Below are 12,918 nucleotides of genomic sequence, written 5' to 3'. Positions count from 1 at the left end.
ACCGAGTACACTGTCCGTGGTGGTTGCAGAAGTTTAGCAACCTATCGGATGTAGCCCTCAGAGACATTTAGCTGTGTGGGGTCCATCTTATCATATGTATGTATATCCGGGCCTAGAGATCCATAACTTCGTCATCACTCCTGATAAAAAGGGGACTCTCCAACTTGGTGTAGGCATCTGGGTGACTGTATCTTGGTAATTTCCATCGGTGGCACTTTAAGTTGTTTCGATTCCCCCCCGAGTGGAAGCAAGCTTCCAGGCTCAGTTGTCGCATCTGTAGCGGTACCGCTGTTGATGAGAGATCTGCTGTGGCTGTTTTGGCTTGAGCCGTCAAAGCGTGAGTTTTCGCGACGTCTGTGGTCAAGATGGTGGCTGAGACCAAAGTCTCGATTCCAGACGCCATGCCGGGGGCTGCTGACATTCCTGTCTACCCGGCTGCCCGGTTAGAACGGCGCCACCTTCGGCGAACAAGATGCTCTGAATCCGTGATCGAGTTCACTAAAAAAGGACAAGATGGCGATGTGTGCGAGGCTACGGATACAAGACCAACGTATTAAATCAGTTTGATATCCAGACAAAGAATGACGTTAAGCGAAGTCGAGAACAAGTTTCAGACATCCATTTCCAGCTCGTTAGCCGTGATCCATACCCCGCACGACCTCATTTAAAGGGGTATCGTATCTGGCTGGGGTAAGGTTACCCTGTGCTGTGGCTGCTTATCTACTATCACTCGACCCAACACTCAGCCAACACTAAAACAACAAGGGTTATCAATTATTGGTCAGGTGCAGTAATATCAGAGAAACTCTGTTGTCGGTTTTCATCAATATTGTTGGATCGGTAGTAAACGTGGCTTATAATATTTACAACGTTGGTCTGGTTACCAAGAGTGAGAAAATGGCGTACAATGAGGTTTGGCGTACATCTGTGGCTGTTTGAACTACTGGTAGTGTTATGTCTGTGACAACTCAATTTAGAAATCTGTCACAATTGCCATCTGCTCTCCTCTTATCTCCGTTTAGCTGTCTTTTTTCTTGTTCTTTTCAGGCCCCCTTCAGCCCCGTGCAGGTGGTCCAGGCCAACGGCATCTAATACCTCACAATAACGTGGCGCCTAAGAGCGAATAACCGATACTCATTAATTCCGATATTTGCACATTGCTCGTATTCTCAGTCTCAAACAATTATCATATAGTTAATAAAATTTCGATCTGTTGTCTCCCGTCAATAATTAGGCTTTGCTATTTCCTTTCTCTTCCTCCTGTAATGAAAGATCAAAAACCAAAATGAGGAAGTTTTTGAGCTTAAACATCGCCATGAATTGCAAGCAAGGCATTCACCGAATCGAGCAGGATGGCTCATAAATCAAGCTTCTCAATGACTCCCATCAAATCGTGCGTGGAAATCAGGCTATAGAGCACCAACTAGCCAAATGGCGCATCACTCCTCGTCAACCTGCCGTTGTGTGTCTCTTCTTTATATGTGTTGTTGCTCTAGCTATCGGTCACCACATGTTCTATAGTTCTCCATCAGGAGCGGTCACGCAGTCTGCCGAGTCCCAGCAATGGGCCATTTGGGTAGGATCGCTGTTCACTTTGTTTGCAACTGTTTGCTTCCGAGCCTGCGTCACTACGGCTTTCACGCAAGTGATATGGCGCAAGTTCAGACGCCACGATGTTGAACTATCCGTGATTGATAAGATCTTTATTCTCACTTCGGATCCATTGTCCTACTTGAGTCTTCGAGTTCTACAAACTACTCATCTAGGCGTCCTTTTAGTTGTCATAGCGTGGTAAGCTTCACTATGACATAAATGCTTCCACAAGAAGGTTCTAACGCTAATTCTAGGGGCCTTCCTTTAGCGTCTATCACACCTCCCGCAACACTATCTGTCAGACTTAGCAATAGCATATCAACTACACAAGTCTCCATGCTAAGCTTCAACTGGACTGCCAGGTGGTTGCTTGAACGAAAAACTCTTAACACCACTTGGAATTATTCACAACCCACGCCCATTGTACACTTGTATGCAAAACGCGTTGCGTGCAAAGGTACCATACTGGCTCCTTATGTTTCTGCACCAAACTCAACTCTTCAGTATAGCTTCTATCGTCCATCGATAGTATGCCGTAATAGTACAAAAGACGAGGCACCGAAATTTCCATTCATTGCCAAGGAACTATTGAGAATCAGGATCTTGCTGTTGAGAAACCCACAGCCATTTCGCTTGATCCTGCCAGTGAAGACGGGCTTCTGATCTATGCTGCCTTTCCGTCGACTCTCGACAAACCTAGGTTAGGTGATAAGCGTTGAAATTATAGCGACTCGTGGAAGAGTCCTCCAATCGGCGTGAATAGAACGCAATAGCTATAGGTACAGACTTCAGGTAAAAGTCTCGTATGTTCCCTAGTCAATGCCAGTTTGTGGTTCATACTCTTACCTCAACTCGCGGCCGACAGTCGTGCACTCTACTACGAAGAGGAATAAGATTCAAGACCCTGGTTATGTGAAAGTATCGTCTAGTGCAAAAGGCGCATATCATTCCGTTTTCGATGCCCTTCAAACACTATCTGGGGTTGTTAGCGCCAAGTATGATGTCCCGCATGAAGAACTCTGTCAGGGAGGGAAAAGCTCGGTGCTTGCGACTGGCCCGGCAGCCCGCGACGAGTTTACAAACACCAACTGGATGAGGCAAAACTTCCATAATACTACTATGTAGAACTCCCGCTCAGTCTCCCTTCCCGCAGGAAAAGTGGCTGTGCCAGGATCAGACACTGGCCCGCGCACTTAAACAGCAATATTACTATCAGCTTACAAACTGCACCGGCACTAACGTGAGCATCTACTAGCACAATGCCATATCCGTATGCTGATTGGTCATTAGAACCCAGACGTCTACCGACATCACGGCAGATGTTTCGAGGACCGAGGTACCCTATCAATATTCCCTTCGTCGCCTGGCCCTGTCTTATGCCCTGGGTGTATTTGTCAGCCTCCTCAGCTTATTGGTTGGAGTTTAGGCCATGTGTTATGGGGTCGTCCATGATAACTCATTCTTCAGCTTCGTATATATTACGCGCAATGCCGACTTGGACAACATGGTTGCCAATGCAGGACTATCCCTGGGAGCTGATACAGACGACGGTACACGAGACAATGTGCAGCTCTGGTTTGGCCTACTCAATGACATGACTGAAAGCCACAAAAACGACAAGAATGACAAGCATGTTACGTTCGGACTCAAAGACTCGGTGACGCCGTTGAAGAAAGGAGACAATTGTTACTGAATGAGACTCTATGTGGTAGTTGGTTGCGAGGACAAGAGCCGCAATCGCTTAAATGACGCCGAGATGGATGCATAGCCCATTATCAGTTTAACGTTCTCGGTAGTCTCTTCATAAAATCTATTTTATCTTAGACAAACTTAAAACATACTCGCAAGCTTAATCAGTTGGTCTACTCTCTCGTCAGACCAACGAGTTTTAATTCTGTGCAGTTATTCGGCGGGACAAAAGCAAGCAACCAAGACGAGACGGCCTCGCCTACAGAGTGCTCGTATATGCATAGGCTTATGCCCAATGCAATTTCGGACGGCGGCCCGCGCCTAGTTACAGTGGGATCAGCACGAACTATTCAGGCACTCACCCAATCGTAACTGCGAGTCCGTGAAACTTTTGCTCGGTTGGAGTGATGGACCGTAAACTGACCTACTAGAATCATACTTTTTACGCGGTGGATATGAGCTAGACTGTATGAGGAAGGTCCTGAAGCCATGGAAGGATTCTCGAAGGATTGCCAGGTCCAGGTTTCTTATCCCCCGTTGGTGCCATGCCACTTCGGGATAGTTGCCCGCAACGGCTTACGACAGCCTATAATGGGCTATAATACTCGGTACAGGGTATGAAAAGAGAAATAATATGGGTAGAGGATGACTATTCAGACTGGTCGGATGTCTTTTTGGACCTCAAGCTGACCATAAATGATTTCATGCATGCAGATAGAAGGATCTGGGCTAGTCGAAGGATTGCAGTTGCGTTTTTCAAGTCATCAGATAAATGATCGTACGGTTCGCATCATAGGCTGAATACTCCTCGTATATGAGCGAATAATTCATAATCCAAATAATGCAGATTTATATAAAAGTCAAGCAAAATGCTGTTCCAAGTCTCAGCAACTCAGATGTAACTACTTCACCATGTTCCGAAACACTGTTATCGCTCTTCTCGTCGCTACCGGGGCCACTCAAGGTCAGGCTGCTTTCACACTGAAGAAGACATATGATTCCAGCAACTTCCTGGACTCATTCAACTTCCGAGACGTAAGAAGACCTTATGACCGATAATTTATCAATGTGTCATTGACTTGATGTAGCGTGCCTACTTTGATAGTATCGACCCTGGCTATGAGGGCGATCCGACTGGCGGCTCCGTCAACTACTTGAGCAGAAGTCAAGCAGTGAGCTCCGGTATTGTCAATACCAACAACGGCAAGATTCTCCTCGGAGTGAACTCTGTCGACAAAGCGGCGCTCCTCACACCTGGAGGATCCAAGCATGGACGTGGAAGCGTTCGTCTTGAGTCCAAGGAGTCATACAGCTCGGGCATCCTGATTGCTGATATTGAACATATGCCTGGAGTCGCATGCGGTGTCTGGCCCGCCTAGTGAGTTTTTCCCTTGTTGTGATGATACAAAATATTTTCTGACGTTCGTAGCTGGTCTTACAACTTTGATGAGGATCCTGTTGGTGAGATTGACATCATCGAGGGTATCAACGCCAATCAGAATGGCAACTATGTCTCCCTGCACACTTGCGGAGCATGCATCTTCAACCGTCCCGGAGGCCTTGAGCCTAGGAACAATTGCAACATTGGCGGCTCCGATACCCGGTACTGTTCAGACGGAGTGAACTAGTCAGTGAATCGACAGTCTGTCACAATGCTGAGCTAACACACATAGTTCCGGATGTGGCAACACCATGCCATCTGGATCCTACGGCAAGAGCTTCAACGCCAACAAGGGCGGCATTTACGCCACATGGTTGACAACCGAGGCTGTCAAGATCTGGTGGTTCCCTCGCAACAGTATCCCCGCTGATATCAAGAACGGCAAGCCAGAGCCCAACACCTGGGGTCAACCAGCCACGACTCAGTTTGTCAATGCTAATGGCAACTGTGATGTTGGAAAGTACTTCAAGAAGCAGACTATTGTAAGATACCCTTAAAGGCACACTGTGAGTCATGCTGACCATTGCAGATTTTCAACACAGCGTTCTGTGGAAGCAACATCGACCAAGGAATCTGGAATCAGGAGTGCAGAGCCTCGACTGGCTATGCTACCTGCGATGATTATGTCACCAACCAGCCTGCTGCTTTCAAGGAGGCTTACTGGACCATCAACTCCCTTAAGCTCTACCAGTGATTGGTGTGATTTTAGAAGGATAGGCATTGGATCGCTGTCGGATTTGGATATATGATCGATTAGTCACGTTCTGACAAATTACTGCTGTAGGACTTGAGGAGACTGGGAAGATGTACAAAGTTTATGGTATATAGTTACTATCGAGTTGCTGTAAATATATACAAGCCACAGGACGATTTGTCCCTGGCGACATCAAGAAAAGCATGGCTCTTTTGAGAATAGGTAGCTCCCTAAGAAGTGAAGCGAAAACTTGGGTGGTCGTCACCCAGATTGTTCTTCTCGTCATCTGGTAGATTATATCTATCATCTCGTTTGCCCTCATCTCTCAATCTGTTCTCTCGTTGTATGTAGAACAAGAAGATGAGAGAGCTGAGAACGCAGAGCCAGACAAGGCCAAGCCCCAATCCAAAGCCCAGGGGGTATGTTGGAGCCTGAGATGTGACAAACATATTGCTAGTACACGGTTAGCGACAGCTGTTTCAGGGAAGTACTGAGTATCCACGAACCTGGCAATAATTCCGCCCACGTTGCCTATGCCGACCTGCATAGCAGAAGCGACTCCAACCTTGTAATGACCGGACATGTTGTTGCTCAGCCAGACCAGTACAATCGGCTGAGCAATGTAGCCACCGCCAACAATGCAGAAGAGAGAAAAATATCGAACCCCGACAGTGACAGACATCATGTTGAGTAGGATAACATATCCAATGGTTGAGAAACAGCAACCTCCTATGATGAAACCCGAGCGATGCTTCAACTTATCGCTCGCAATCGCAGAAACAAGAGCGCAAACAGTTGCAAAGATGAAGATGGGGATCGACATAATCTGTGCGCGAATTGATGTCCAACCTAGCTGTTTCAGAATGGTTGGGGTGAAGAAGGAACCGGCATAGCTGGTGGTCACGATGCCCATGTACATAAGAACGCTTCGATTGTCAGTAAGATCGCGATGGAAGAAGGGGATATTACTATTGGCTTACCCAAGATAGATCTTGATATCTGAGAATATTCGCTTCGCCGTCTTGGCATTCCAAGTGTTCATATGTGTATCCTTTCTATCCTCGGCAAGTCGATTAATAAGAAGCGCTCGCTCATCGTCGGAGAGGAACTTTGCTGTCTCGGGCCAGTCTGGAATAAACCAATAACTAACAACGGCGATGATAACAGTGGCGATGCCTTCAAGGATGAAAATCCATCTCCAACCGCCGTACCCAGCGACTCCATCCATGTGAGCGATGGCATAAGCCAAAAGACCACTAAAAGCGCCAGCAATGATACTGGCCGAGAAGAAGAGGTTAAAACGCCACTGAAGTTCATGGCGGCAGTAGTACATGCTGAGAAGATACACACAAGCAGGAAAAAAGCCTGCCTCGAGCCCACCAATAATGACACGGCAGACGATCAAACCGGCAAAGGATTTTGTAAGACCCTGGCAGATGGTGACAATACCCCATCCTGTCATGATAGCTGAAATGAAGAGCGACGGTCTCATATTCTTGAGAAGAATGTTGCAAGGGACTTCGAGTAGGATATAGAGAATAAAGAAGGTAAAGAGAGCAATATTGTAGTCCTGGCCGGTCATGTTGAGGTCGGCCTCCAAGCCCTGGATCCGAGCATTACCGATGTTGATGCTGAGCACATCAGACAGTGGAGTCTTGTATGGATGCTATGAAATAACTTACCGATCAATAAAGGCACAGAGAAAGAGCAAGAAGAGAATGGGAACAAGATTCAGGTCGACCTTTCTTATGAGTTTCTTCTCCAGTACGGGATCAATCATCTGCTGTTCGGCTTTCGGGTTCTCATCTTGGCTGATCCTCACTTCGGTCGCTGCCTCGTCGATTTTATCTGACATTTTGATGTCTCGATGAGATGGAAGATCAGATAAGATTTGGTGTTGTTGATGCTGATCTTCTCTGTAAGCAGCATCTCAGAGTAAATGACGAGAGACTGGTTCTGAGAATGACAGGGAAGTCTATAGTTTAAATCGAGTCTGTATCCTATCTCGTCAATTCCTTGCTATGGAAGTGATCCGGAAATCGGAATCGGGAATGCGACGGATGTCACTTACCCCGCGATTTCATGTGAGGCTATCACAAATCTCTGGGGAAGTACGGGATAGTTCGTTGGTAGTTGTGCGGGGTTGATCCATGCCAGGTTGAGAGCGGAATCAAGTTGACCTTTATGAAGGTATAATTGGTTGAATCTGATGCATCAAGTCATACCCTTGGAAAAGCAAACAAGCTTATCCAGATTCTGATGCGAGACCCTTCGGATTTGATTCCGAGGTAGTGACCAACACTCGGAAAGGGATATCTGCCATGGGTGCAAGTGTTCCTGGTAAGCGTACAATTGCCGTTTCATTGCTGCATGATTGATAGATGGATCCTCCAACATCGATGCACTAAGTAAATACAGACAGCTGAGTCGCAGGCTTGATCTACACTACCTAGACATCACCCAACCATTACTCAGTTATGATATCAAAGTCCCTGAACTGCACTGCAAACGACCCGCCGTTTTCTGTCCCATCCCCCTTGGGCATGCAAGCAGCTACACCAACCCAAACATCCCGCTGGGGCTTCATATCAAATACCCACGTCAACTTCCTCAACGGTGTCCTCTTTCCATCAGACTCAACGACGTAAATCCAGAGAGATCCATTTTTCTTTTCCATTTCAAATGTCGCAATATTCGCGCCCAATTTAGTCAAACTCCAATCAGAGTATGGTTTGCCGGCTGCTACAGAGGCGAACAGCTGGTCATCAACTAGCTCGATGCCAGCTTTGATCCATGTGCTGGGTGATTCGTGAAGGCGCGACTGTCCATCGGCATCGACAGTCGGATCAGACTCGGGCATAAATAAGATGAGGCCGCCCTGGGAGTACGGTGCTTGAAAACTGGCTAATATCGTGACCTGGGCCCTCTTGAACGAATCTAGCGTAAGAGGAGTTGCATAGATGGGGCCGTTGAAATCGTCTCTTCCTCCAGCAGAAGAAGGGGTCCGCCAGATATCGGGTCCTGCGACGGCTTTGAGTTCAAAAGGCTCCGCTGATGGGTCGTGTGGTAAGCGAGGCTGCTCGGAAGTACCCGAGAATAAGGTGAAGTTCATATTTGTGGAAATGTGAGTGTTGAAGAATGATGGTATGGTATAGCACTTGAAGTTGTTGATGTCAGAAAATGCCAGCTGCTTTTCTCTGTTTCTCACGTTGGTGCGGGGGAGATCTTATATGGCAGCTGTTAACCAGACGATGGATCTCGCAGTGGAGTCACTCCCAATTAGAGGCCATGTTATGACGGATGATTCATGATCAGGACTCGTCAGTGGAGTTTATGAGAAGGGATTTGTTGGGTTACTGGCCGGATCTAGTAGTAGTAGACACTCGTTGCTGACAAGACTGCCTAATCTGGAATCGTGACAATAAGCGATCCTAAGAAGCGGAAGACGCCACCTCTGTGTAAAACCCTATGAGCAAACTTGACAGCTCGAAAGGGCGCTGTTATGAGAAAACACACAAACATCGACATACATTTTACGCAGCTTAACTTTGTACCTTATATCTCATAGCTGATAACTTTGCCTGGGTATCGCGAGATAGAGATAATCGTCACTGTCGAGATTACCAACTGGATCGGAGCTCACACAATTAGGGGTAGATGCTCGGCAAACTTGATGAGACTTGAGTAGCGAATATAACACTGACAGGTGCCACAGTTCATACTCATACTGAGACTGGGATGTCGAGATGGTTTGGAGTGTGACTATGCACCACTCTGTATTGTAAGCAAGGCACAGGTTTAAGGAGTGCCGACAAGTTGCTAGTCAGTAACTGTTGCTATCTACACGAAGCGAGATTCAGATGGCTATCGAATAATCGCCTCATACCTATTCCATGTCTCACGACTTCGCCTGTAAAGTTGATCTTCACCAAAGTCTTGGCTCATTTAGCATCGGCAGATTTCTCCGAATTCTCAATTGTGGTCCATTATTTGGAATGTTCATGTTTCTTCGACGACTGGACTTGATGGCTGGCCAAATGTTGCAAGAGGAAAAATTGAATGTACGGCTCAACAGAATTACGCATATCCTAAGGTTCATTATTGCCGTATGAGTCTAGACAGCTACTGTGTCATGTGCGTGTTAAGACAGCTAAGTTTTAATGATAGGAACCTTGTCGGATAATACACGAAGTTTTCGATCTGCGCAAACAGATTAACCTTGTTGTCATTTAGATAGATAATTTAGGCTTTTGGCTACGATTGAAGAAATAAAATATAAATATGTTTCTTCTGCAGCCAATTGTTGTTCTTGAACTTGTCATCACTGTATTCCAAACATCTCATCAATCTCATTCATCATGTCTTTAAACACAACCACGTCCCTTCTTCTTCCAGAGTACCGCGGCCACTTTGTCGCCGAAGTCGTTGGCGCTAATCCCACGGCCACTACTTTCGTCCTTGACTGTGACTGGGACAAATACCCGTGGGACGGCGATGATGATTGCCACGTTACCAAACGAACCTTTGTCGTCGGGCCATGGGCTGACAAGACGCCAACACCTGGATCTCCTACAAAAGGTGTCTACAAAGAGATCTATGTCGAGAAAGCGCTTGAAGAGGAAGTGGACGATTGCTCTTTCTCTGCCGAGTGCCAAATGAGCAAGACATGGGCCGAGATGTGTACCACAGCCAATATTGGCGGAAACGCCCGCTATGGCCCTACAGCAACGTTTCCGCGTGCCACTGGCATGGTGTTGGACGAGTTCTACGATGTTTATGGTTACGGAGCTTTCGACTGGATTCCTGTGACGGTCACAGCTGGCCAGAAGTATCTTTCGGCTGCCAAGACTGATGTCGCTGCTTCTACTGAAGCATACCATACAAGCGACGCTCAACCTGCGAAAGAAACAATAACAGGAGACGAACCTATTAAGAAAGATATTGTTACTCTCGAAGGCAAGGCCTCACCCACAGAGGTTACTGCCAGTGGTGCTTGCGCAAAACGTGTTTTGAGTCTTTGGGGTCTGGTTGGATTGGTTGCGGCTGTAAGTTTCTTGTAGATGGTCAACTGGATTTTTTAAAAGGCCTGGCCTGAGATAAAATAAAAAGATTCGTCACAACCTGCATTCTTATTAATGAGCCATTGGTATAAATATGCGAGCTTGTTGGGCTTCTGTCACCCACGTCGTTATCAACCGCCGATGAGAAACAGTAAACAAATAAATACCATTTTTACTACAGCTCGATTATAAACCTGATTGCTTCAGTTGCTAGCAAGTCTGGCTCACCAGCTCTGTTGGGAGGAGACAATCTCCTGAACGAGTTGGAGTTAATCCAGGATCCATGTCAATTGTGAAAAAGAACCGCAGCACTAACAGACTGCGATTTGTAGTATGTGATAGACTGATAAGAATTATGTACCGCTGTCACAGGCCGAGCTACTTGATAAGAGAAGTGTTTTAAAGAGATGGAATACAGAACATCATACAGCACTAGACTATCCAAAGGGCCAGGAGATTTTAGCTATTAATTTATTAATATGATTTGGAATGAATTGTTTATTCCTGCATCTCGCTGCCATGAAGTTACAGTTTGGTGCCTTAGGCCAAATTGAGCCACTAGCCAATCATATCTATCGTGTGGTCTCCACCTTGCGTCACCTGACATGCTGCCTTCCTTCGTCTCCGCCTGGCCGATTCAATTGTGCCTCTCATTGCCATCGCCATCGCCATCCATCGCCAACTATCCTCACAACGTCGCAATACAGCACAACACACCCGAGATCCTGTGAATCGTCGCTGCAGTCCGTGTAAAACGCCGACTTGTACCCATCGAACGAGCGACTGCGCCAGTCTGCCCCTTCGTTGGAACAACCGGGGACTGTGGAAGGGTCCTGGTTCAGTCCTGCCAGCTATGCTCTGGAGGACTGGCGCTTGGTCTGCCAGCTATGCTCTGGAGATCAACGGGTCGCCTGTCGACGAAGCTGGTTCTCTGGTCCGTTTCGCGCTGTATTGTTTCCGAGTGAACTGGTAAGTCCAGACTTTGTCTAACTAACCACCTCCCCTTTATATATACATATAGATATGTCCAACATAAACATCAATAAATCGACACCTGCTGTCATCGAATGGCCATCCGGCGACACGGCCCATTTATTAGTCGAGCCCGACCCCAAGTACGCCAACATAACATTCACGACGCGCTTCGATGCGACCACCTCGTTCTTCGAACTGAGCATACCGATCAAGATCAAGCATACCAGACTAAAGGATGACAAGGAAGGAGACAACAGCGTATCGGCACTCTTGCTGCGTATTTGCTCTTCTACCGTCGATACCTTCTCCTTCGCCTCTAGCACAAAAGCTCCCAACGCCGTACAAAAGAAGCTCGCATCTCGCACGACGCGTCTCGACTTCCAACTCGACCGAACTATTGATGCACTTGTTCCCAAAAATGCTCAAGAGCCTCTTGTACCAGCTCGTGGGCAATCAGGGTTAGTTCTTGATGCTGTCCGCCAGATCTCAAATACAACTACCTTATCTGTCTACATTCAAGACACCATTTTGTCCGATACTCAGTTGCAATCAATTCGTGACGCATGCGGCCAAGGCTGTTCCAAGCCAATTTGTAGAGATGATCACCACTTCTCCAGCCTCTACGGTGGTAATGGAGCCAAGGTCATTCGTCTATCGGCCGAGACTGGACAACTCCCTCCTTCGTATCACAAAATCGGGTCGCCACCGCCGAGCGCTCCCATCAATCCGTTAAAGAGACGGCGCCAAGATTCCGAGGCTGAGCGCAGTGATACCGCGACCGAATTACAAGCCCTGCTCGGAAAGATGGAGGCGCGAATGCTAGCAAAGATGGAGGAGCGCCTGAAGGGGCTGGAACACGAGAAACACACCTCGAGAGAAGACCTAAATAAACGCATCGAAGATCTCGAGAACGAGAACCAACGCTTGAAAGAAAGCATGGAAGAACGCGTCAAAGGCCTGGAAAGCGAGAACCAGCATCTTCGAGAAGGCATTGACAAGTTGCGCGCACTCCTTGAGAATCAGAGTGACGACATCGATCGCGTTGGAGAACAGACCTCGGAGAACACCGCCGAGTTGGTTACCATCGACGATGAATTGACCCATGTCAGGCACGATGTCGACGAGTTGGTGGTCAAGACCGATTCTCTCGAAAGAGGCGACTTGGTAGAGATGGTTAAGAGTGATGTTCTCGAATACATAAGGATACGCCTCTGGGGGAACGATTGAAGTGCATGCCATCGACTTACAATCCTATTACTACCGTCTCCCGTCCAAGTGATTTGACCTTGGCCATCCTAGCCTGCGACCTCAAACAGTTGCCAGCATTGTTCGCGTCCATTCCCCATCCCTTGTCGTCAAGCGTACGACCAACTAGTCTACTCCGACCGTCTATCTGTACTATGCATTCTCCCATCGTCGTCGTCCCATTCCTTCCTCGGTCTAATGGCGCTGGGTGTTGTTTTTGT

General features: G+C 47.3%; 6 protein-coding genes across 6 annotated transcripts; 4 read left to right on the top strand and 2 right to left on the bottom strand.

Annotated features, from left to right (window-relative positions):
* Positions 1–3,097: 3,097 nt before the first annotated feature.
* FPSE_04391 (uncharacterized protein) lies at positions 3,098–3,286 on the top strand (the record flags this gene model as incomplete). Its single annotated transcript, XM_009257509.1, has 1 exon — positions 3,098–3,286. One exon carries the CDS (start codon positions 3,098–3,100, stop codon positions 3,284–3,286), a length of 189 nt encoding a protein of 62 aa, XP_009255784.1.
* Positions 3,287–4,194: 908 nt separating this feature from the next.
* On the top strand, positions 4,195–5,417 carry FPSE_04390 (uncharacterized protein; the record flags this gene model as incomplete). Its single annotated transcript, XM_009257508.1, has 5 exons — positions 4,195–4,317; positions 4,371–4,660; positions 4,712–4,909; positions 4,956–5,205; positions 5,253–5,417. The coding sequence occupies 5 exons, from the start codon at positions 4,195–4,197 to the stop codon at positions 5,415–5,417; spliced, it is 1,026 nt and encodes a 341-aa protein (XP_009255783.1).
* Positions 5,418–5,647: 230 nt separating this feature from the next.
* Positions 5,648–7,272, bottom strand: FPSE_04389 (uncharacterized protein; the record flags this gene model as incomplete). Its single annotated transcript, XM_009257507.1, has 4 exons — positions 5,648–5,870; positions 5,924–6,343; positions 6,398–7,048; positions 7,100–7,272. The coding sequence occupies 4 exons, from the start codon at positions 7,270–7,272 to the stop codon at positions 5,648–5,650; spliced, it is 1,467 nt and encodes a 488-aa protein (XP_009255782.1).
* Positions 7,273–7,884: 612 nt separating this feature from the next.
* FPSE_04388 (uncharacterized protein) lies at positions 7,885–8,529 on the bottom strand (the record flags this gene model as incomplete). Its single annotated transcript, XM_009257506.1, has 1 exon — positions 7,885–8,529. One exon carries the CDS (start codon positions 8,527–8,529, stop codon positions 7,885–7,887), a length of 645 nt encoding a protein of 214 aa, XP_009255781.1.
* Positions 8,530–9,775: 1,246 nt separating this feature from the next.
* FPSE_04387 (uncharacterized protein) lies at positions 9,776–10,477 on the top strand (the record flags this gene model as incomplete). Its single annotated transcript, XM_009257505.1, has 1 exon — positions 9,776–10,477. One exon carries the CDS (start codon positions 9,776–9,778, stop codon positions 10,475–10,477), a length of 702 nt encoding a protein of 233 aa, XP_009255780.1.
* A 1,023-nt stretch (positions 10,478–11,500) lies between these two features.
* FPSE_04386 (uncharacterized protein) lies at positions 11,501–12,679 on the top strand (the record flags this gene model as incomplete). The annotated part of the gene is made up of 1 exon (XM_009257504.1): positions 11,501–12,679. The coding sequence occupies one exon, from the start codon at positions 11,501–11,503 to the stop codon at positions 12,677–12,679; it is 1,179 nt and encodes a 392-aa protein (XP_009255779.1).
* Between the last annotated feature and the right edge of the window lie 239 nt (positions 12,680–12,918).

This window comes from Fusarium pseudograminearum, chromosome 4, assembly GCF_000303195.2.
Source record: "Fusarium pseudograminearum CS3096 chromosome 4, whole genome shotgun sequence".
In the NCBI taxonomy this organism is placed as follows: Eukaryota; Fungi; Ascomycota; class Sordariomycetes; order Hypocreales; family Nectriaceae; genus Fusarium; species Fusarium pseudograminearum.
This window is presented reverse-complemented; position numbering and strand designations above follow the sequence as displayed.